The 8,299-nt window shown below is 39.3% G+C and overlaps 1 protein-coding gene across 6 annotated transcripts in view; it reads left to right on the forward strand.

The window, feature by feature from the left end:
- Window positions 1-6,738, forward strand: part of CPQ (carboxypeptidase Q) — a 147,619-nt gene extending 140,881 nt beyond the window's left edge. For 5 of the 6 annotated variants that reach the window (XM_064392425.1, XM_064392375.1, XM_064392396.1 and 2 more), the window contains one exon: window positions 6,249-6,738. In XM_064392425.1, coding sequence (XP_064248495.1) covers window positions 6,249-6,314 — 66 coding nt within the window. In that variant the 3' untranslated portion in view covers window positions 6,315-6,738. The remainder of the gene's footprint in view (window positions 1-6,248) is intronic. The other variant, XM_064392460.1, reaches the window with a different exon arrangement.
- Window positions 6,739-8,299: the final 1,561 nt, after the last annotated feature.

Here is an 8,299-nt window from a genome sequence, read left to right on the forward strand (position 1 = left end):
AACTTAGCCTGTAATTTCATCATTTGAGACTAAGTGATGAGAAAACTAATGCTGTCAGTGCCCCACTAAACAGTATTAGCATTCTCCATTGCCTCTGCTTATTTGGAAAATGGATAATGAAATAATTGGCATTAAAGCCAGCTGTCAGCTATGGGTTATCCCACAAAGGAAGAGGTTAATATGACCACTGAAATACATACAAGAGATTCCCACAATAGTTGGTTTTCATTACAGTAGTAGTTCTGCAGACTGAAGTTAGGCAGGGACGGCGCACAAAACATCTGTCCAACCCCTAAAACAAGCAGTCAAGCACTCTACAGGGCTTGCAGCAGAAGAGATGTTGAGGTACCTATGGGGCATTCCAGCCAGCCCATCCTAAACACAGCAGCAGAGTTACTCCCTGACCACTTGAGATTTGTGACTTTGTTGGGTTTTAGAAAGGCACAACATGAAAATAAAATAAGAAATTGTGTTCCTGTTCCTTTCTTTTGTCAGTTTTTCCTTTTGTAGGTCTTTGGCACCTATCCTTTGAAGGAAAAGCCATGTGTCTTCTCATTTCCGCCCTGAAGTTTTGACCTTTCAAAATGTGTGAGGCAGAAATGCTCCAGCTATGAGAAAGGAGAGGCTATTGATTCTATTACTGTGTGTGAGGAATAGAATGCTCTTCTGTATTCATGCTTTCCTGGTACATACCAGTTTTTAACTACATAGGAGATTGTGATATGTCCCTTTGCCTCTTATTTCATTATTTTGAGTACTTGATGTAAAAGAAAAATATATGTACATTTCATCAGGATTTGCTTTATTTTTAAGGCATTATAGACTTTTAGTACATTTCTAAATAGTGTAATTGGCATGACAAAGGTCTGAGATTAGAATAAACTTGAACATTAAGTAAAAGCATTTTTACCTGTTTCTTAAAGAAAAAGCAGGAAACAAAAGCAGTATTTAATAGATGGGCGGGGGGGGGGGGAGTTGGGGGAGGAATCTGTCTTTTATAGCCAGGAAAATCACTGCAGAAATAAAAACAAGGTTTCAGATCAGGCATCTGATGTCTTGACATCTAACCACAAGCAATACCTTTAATGGCATGTAGGTTTGTCTTGACACGAAGGTGAAGCTCAAACAGGTACTTGGAAGATGCAAGCAAAGCCCATGTTATAACCCCTTTCTATTTGTAAACTTTTGGAAACATTGAGGAAATTATGCCTTGTTAAGTGAGGCATTTCCAACTTTGCTGTTAGGAGGTAGTACAGCTTACTCAATAGGACACTGGCCTCAGCTCAGATGTCTGGCATCTATGCCTTTCTCAGCTGCTGTGAGAAAATGAATCTGTTGTTTCATCTCGGCATGCCCCTTTCATCCTTCAGTCCCTCCTGTCTGTTTAGAGTGTATGTTCTTCTGAGCTGGAGTCTTTTGTCTTTGGAGAGGTGTATATATACAACACATAAAATAATAGAGTGGCAATTCTGTCAGGTCCTCTGGGGACTGATATAAAATGAAACCTGAAAAAGTTACACACTTTTTTATACATCATTAGCATATTAACTTCACTGTATAAAGCAACATCATGCAGAGGTCAGTATCCCAGAGATCCAGCTGTAATGTGGAAGACTCAGGACACCCAAGAGAAGTTACAGAAACAGTGGGGATTTTCCCATTCTATCTGAAAGATTCATGGCATAGCTGTGAAGTTCACTTGAAAGCAAAGACAACTGGGAAGCTATTGATAGGACTCCGTAGCAAACGTGTCCTGACTCCACAACTCATATTTGACTTCCTTTGGCAATTGAATGCTGTTTAGGGTATAAAAAGAAAATAAAGAAGATGTAGGGAGGAGTGTAATACAAAATGTTTTAACATGTAAAATGACTCTGAAGTTACTGCATGCTTTCCCTCTTGAAGATATTTGTGTTTTATGGAACACAGTTTTATGGAAACTGCCTTTGTAATCATTCTGATAATCATTATCTGCTTTTCCAGTCTTTTTTTTCACAAATGACAGTAATTCGAGTGCTTAAATATCTGGCAATAATTTCATTCTAGTTATGACAGCATGCTTATGAAGGCAGTAGTGCCTGACAGAGAGTGACAAGAAGCAATGGTCATCATTGACATACCCATCATTCCTTTTATCTCAATAGCAGATTCTCATCTTCTTAAGCTGGCAATAAGACCTTTGTCAGTTTATTAATGTGTGAAGAACTGGTGTTTCATATGAACACATTGTAAGGAAATAATATCCTTATCATCAGCTAATGAGTGCTTGCATTGGGCATTTCATGCTGAGATCAGAAGCTAGAAGGGATGGAGTGTTTTTCAGAATTCCTCAATGTGTGTGTGTTTTCATCAAGTTCATTTAGTAATCACAGCTGATTGCTAAGAATACATGGTCACTATGAATTGCCAAAGCAGCTGCTTTTCCCTGCCTTATGCAGTGCATCAAACCAAGTATGACATAGCTGTTTATGCAGAGAATCATCAGATGAGTTCAAGACAGGAATGAACTTGAATTGAAGAATTTTTTTTTATGTTGTGTGAATTCTAAGAGATGTCTGGAAGACCCAAGGCACGCTGGGTTAGAGTGCCAGAAGAATGGCTGAGTTTGGCAGGCACCCCTTGAGCTCGCTTAGTCCAACTCCCTGCTTAAGCAGCAGATTGCTGAGGACCATGTTCTGTCAGGCTTTGAATATCTCAAAGGATGGAAGCACTGCAGCCTCTCAGGGCAACTTGTCCTAGTGTTTGACCCTGGGGAATCACCAGTGGCACTAGATAGCTGCTGATGCAATAATATGCATTACATTAGGTAACTAAGCTGTGCTGAAGAGGGTTTTCTGTCACCTTGTAATGGTGCTATGAATAATTTTTGTATTATTTTATTGAAGGTGTAAATTATTACTTTTCTTCAGTTTTTAATTTCCAGTATTTTTGATGCATTCAAGTAATATGTACAGCATTTATGGCAGCAGTTTTTAACATTCCCTTTTTTTCATGCCACAGCACCTATTATATCCAGCTAGAAGCACTTTCTCACTGATCTCCTTTTTGGTCAGCAGTGTTCCTCATGTGACTTGCATCACTGTAAAAGCAAACAGACTGGAAAAGGACAATTAAAGAGGGTACTTTGGCAACCATCACCTTTTTTTCTTTATGGCTGCTCTGCAAACACAGGAAAAAGCAAAGTGACTGAAATGTGACAGCGTAGCACCTAGCCCATCTCTTGGCTTTCTGTTCAAGTATTGTTTCTACCTGCAAATCAGAATTATATATGTAGTACACACCTACATAAATTAATTAAAGCTTATGGGCTCTTTCAAGGCTGTATGCTGTTCCCTTTCTAGGTGGCTAGCATGGTCATGGGTGAGTAATTTATAGATCTGTGAGACATTGCTCCTCATGTCTGTTACTTGACTTTTAGCTTGGTAAAAATAAGCCATCATTTGTCATTGACTTTTGTTCCTGAGACAAATATTACGTAACAACAACAACAACAATTGTGCTCAGAGTGTTGTTTCTTCTGTTAGATTTTTAGAAAAGAGACTGAAGGTCCCTGTGGACTTTATTGAGGTAACCCACCACGACTGCAGTCTGCAGGACCCTGCAGAACTTCCCTCTTCATGGTCTTCTGCAAGGGCTGGTCTCAGCCCTGGATGCATTTACTGGAGAAGGGGCACTTGTCAGTGTCTCACAGAGCTGGTGACCTCTGGCAGCAGAAATGGCTGCAGGCAGCTGACATCAGCATGGGGGAGTGTCAAGTTTGAAGCAGGAGACTTCCTTGCAATGAAAATTGCTTGCAGTCTGTGCCCCAGAGTGCTTCATGTCCAGAGGTTTGTGTGAAGCCCTCAGGTGTAAACTCTTCTTTGTGCTCAAAGCCAAGAAGATGGATTTTCACTTTAGTTTCTAATTACAGAGGATAAAACTACTTTCTTAGGGTCTTTTCCTTAGTCTCTCAGGATGTTTGCAGGTCACTGGTTTCAATGCTAACCCACAACATGACGCAGACAGCATGGCCAGTTTGAGAACCTTTTGATTTTCTTGCACAGTAATTAATTGCTTGATGTCAAAGTTGGTAATTTTCTGATTTATAAAATCAATTCAGAGAGGAAAAAAAACTTTTCCAGTGTTTCAGAGAGTTAAACATGACAAAGCAAAGGGTGTTTTTTTAGTTCCACTCACAGGAATAAAATGCTATTCTGTAAATCCATAGTTATTCTGATTAGTGAAATTTCTATGACAAAATCTGGGCAATTTTGTCTTGAATCTTACAGAAGTGTTCAAAAACAGTAATGGGGTGCCTCAACAGCTTAACTTGTAATGTGTCCATAGTGCAGAAGTCCATTGGTTAAAAGATTTATCATTGTTCAATCATTTTATGATTGCATGTATTTAAAAGGATTCAGAAGAAAATTTTAAAAGTGACTATAACTTGACTCAATGCTAATGCTAAAATTTTAGCTAATGCTAAAATTATTAGAACGTAATTCGGCACATGTAACCTACCCAGTGACTTCTGCAGGATTGCAATACTTCAAGTCAGGAGCAAACAGGTCATTTAAGAGCAAGAGTAGCTTCTTAAAATAAAATCAATCACAATACTGTACAACCTTATGCTGTAGCATTTGGTCTTTCTGCTTATCATTCTTCTTATGAAGGGATCTTCACCTTGGGTGGAATTAAAATGCATTAACTTTCTATTCCTTTTCTCTAAAATAGAAGTGAGCTGAGCAATCCAAGTCAGTCCCCATTACAGCAAGAAAAACATGCCTGTTACCCACAGGGAGAGCTGGACTCTTCTGAATGATTGTTTGAGTGATCAAAAATATGTATTACAGGAATGTACAGTTGTGCTGTGGGAAATTTTGCTTTCATTCTCTTCAAAGGCTTCAGGCACCTCAGGAAAACCAAGAAAAATCATAACATTAAGTCTTACAAGCACACATGAGTTTATCAAAGCCTTCCTCATCTGATACTGATTTCCACTGCATGTAAATAAATATATCAATAATTTATGTACTTCATCTTTATAGTCAAACAGTCTTTTTTTCCTTTTTACTTGGCAAGGCAGGAGTATCCTCAGTCTGTGTTTCTTCCTGGAGCCCATAGCTCTTACTTGTGAATTCACACAGGTCTGTGGGTTTGTAGACCAAGAAAGGAGTGGGTCTTGTGCCGAGTCCTTCCCTGGGAGCTGTGCACCTCCTAGCCTTGGTCAGGGAACAGGACAAAGGAATCAATGCAAAGGAATTGCAAGCAGTGAATGAGTGTGGTGGGGGGAAATATAAAATTGACTTGATATCAAAATTTGATGTGGAATTCTGTTAATGGTGGAATGATTGTTGACATTACAACAAAGCTGATGGAGGCTGATAAAATTGGAGGAGAGGCAGAGGTAATGAACTGGGAAAGAAGGAAATTCAAGGGAGTAGGGGGTTAGAGAGGGTCAGTGGGTACTGGGGCAGAGAATAGCCAGGGTAATAATCCTGTGCCAGCATCTCTGCAGCAGCTCCTAGTCCGATAGCAGCTTCTCCAGCTCATCTTGGCTTTGGTCTGCCTTGAGTGATGCCTTGCAAGCATTATTTGGGCTCCCTGAACCCACTGGGCTTGGGGAAAAGTAGTTCTTTCCCTGCCCCTGTGGTCCCAGAGGGAATCAGTTGTTGTTGAATGGGAAGAATTAGGATTTCACTTAACTTGCTTCTGCCCCAGCTGATAAGGACTCCTGACTGTGAGAGGAACATAGTCCTGGGCTACCTGGAAAACCCCAGATTATCTGGAAACTTGTTCTGAAACAGCACATCCTTGTGATGCAGAGGGGATCAAAAGCAGAAGCAAATTCCAAAGTGTTCCCCATCACAAGTAACAGCAAGGAAAGGATGCATAAATCAGTTGTAACTCATCAGTGGAGAACAGGGGAAGCGCTGCTGTGGAGTTACTGTAGGGATTTTCCTGCTTGAACTCTGTTTCAGAAGAAAATGGATACATACTGTTGCTGAGGAAACAAGTTTCCCAGGGGAAGCTTGGCTTTTCCCCAGTGTGAATTTTTGCTGCCTCATGCTCACACAAGTCAATTAACCTAAAACCTACAAACTGCACATGGTACGGCTCTGTACAGTTATTATATTTCAAATGTATTATGAATTTTATACAGTTGCATGTGGCTTTAATCATTAACAGCCAAGGAACAGATTCAAGTTTATATTCCTCTTTAAATATTTGTATTCCTGTAATGGAACTTTGCCCATTTTTCTCTGTAGGTGCCAGCTTGCGTAATGACATCAATAAATACTTCTGGTTTCATCATTCTCAAGGGGACACGATGACAGTTCAGGATCCAAACCAGATGAATCTCTGTGCTGCTGTTTGGACTGTTGTCTCCTATGTAATTGCTGACATGGAGGATATGTTGCCAAGGTAATAAAACAGCAAGAAAGAGTATTTCTGTTCTTCAGTAAAGATTGTAAGTCCACTAATGCATGTGGACTGCAGCTGTAGTAAATCCTGGTACCCTTGGTTTTCTGCATTATTATTATATCTGTTTTCCTCAAAACACACTCTCTTTTATGCATTCCTGATTCTTTTTGCTGTTTTGATCTGTTCCATTTGTGATTTTCACTTAAATGTGTTCCTTTACATACTTCTTGTATTTCAGATGAAGATATGATTGACTATGATATAATACCCATTTGTATGCACAGTGATCATGTGCAGCAGGAAAAATATACAAAATAAAATTTTTGCATCAGACTAGTGTATTGATTTTGTGTACATGTTTACTGATTTTGTTTCTGTTTTTCATTCTGTGCATTGGAGTTATGTATTATTAACCAAACAGCTCTTTCTTTTCACTGTTTTAAGGTAATACTGTAGTTTCTAGAAGTTCTCAGGTTATAGGACAAATTAATCTTGTCTTTTTTAATGTAAATATATGGTAGAATGGTCAAATTGTAGTCAAAATGCTTAAATAGTACATTAGCTTCACTCAGGTCCATTTTTAGCTCTTATGAGACTCAGATAAACTAGGACACAGAGGATATAAAGCCATCAGAGGATTCCCAGCTCTCCTGTGTTTTTTTGGGCAGCTCCTCATGGAAAGCCATGTGTGTCTTTTTCTTTCTCATGGAAGACTCGCCATTGTGACAGGCAGAGAATTTCGTGTGGCAGTTTTTCTATGAAATGCCATGTTTCAGAAACAACACACAGCTGTGATTTGTGACCTTCAGTACTTGCCAGCTGGTATCCAAACAAAATGTAAGAGCAGATTTTGATTCAGAATCCTGAAGCCATTCCTAGCTGCCCCTGGCTTGCAGGGATGGTCTCCCATGCTGAAGCTGGGCTAGAGGATGCTGGTACAAATTCACTTTGATGGAGGGATTAACCTGGGAATTTGGTTTTTATATACTTTGTTGGTTTGGGGGTTGGGGATTTTTCTTGCTTACTGAGATTATGAATATTCAGATGAGTTTTGGCATATCTGTAGAGAAGGTATAACTGGCCTTGGGGAATATTTTAAGGCGTATGATTTCTGCTCATTTCCTTGTGACGTGATCCTTGTTTGTGATTTTAAATTTTACAACAAGGAAACTTATTGTGTGAATAACTGCTGCAATGTACTCAGCACCAAAAAACTAATGTTAGCAACATGGAGCATTATACCAAATAGCAGGCAATTCCTAGTGCTGTTAATCAGTTCTGCTATGAGCAATAGCTGAATCATGAGCAATTCATTTTTATAGAATTCATAATCATGGTATCTGTTTACTGTGATAATAGCTGTTTTCCATCAAATTTATTAACTATTTCAATATTCCCTCCAAATCATTTCAAGACCATAAAAGCTGCCTGGAGATACACTGCTCTATCTTTCTAAAGAAACAATATTGAAATAGAGTTGGCAAAGATTTCTTCAGCTTTCAAGGCGTGATGCCTGTGTTTCTTTTTGCTTGACAAGAGCATACTTGGAGGTGCTCACCACTGACAGATCCTCAGCTGTCTCCAAATCCAGCTTTTTGTCCTTCACACAATGTGAGTTACTGTTTCCTGAATTGTTGTTCCATATTGTTTTCCCTCAGGGTATAAGGCTTTGTACATCAGAAATTCACAAGGATGTTCTGTGAAGTTACCTATATTGTTGCAAATCTTAACCTGTGCTCTCTTGGAAATGGTGTTTATTTGTGTTTTTCTCCATTGCCTCAAGTCAAATGGAAAATCTCTGGAGTCAAGAATACTCCTCTGCTGAGGAGAATAACACTACAAGTGTGCACATGGCACCACAGCACATGTCAAGATGTGCTTGTCAGCTCCTAAG

This window comes from Passer domesticus, chromosome 1 (genome assembly GCF_036417665.1).
Source record: "Passer domesticus isolate bPasDom1 chromosome 1, bPasDom1.hap1, whole genome shotgun sequence".
Lineage (NCBI taxonomy): Eukaryota > Metazoa > Chordata > Aves > Passeriformes > Passeridae > Passer > Passer domesticus.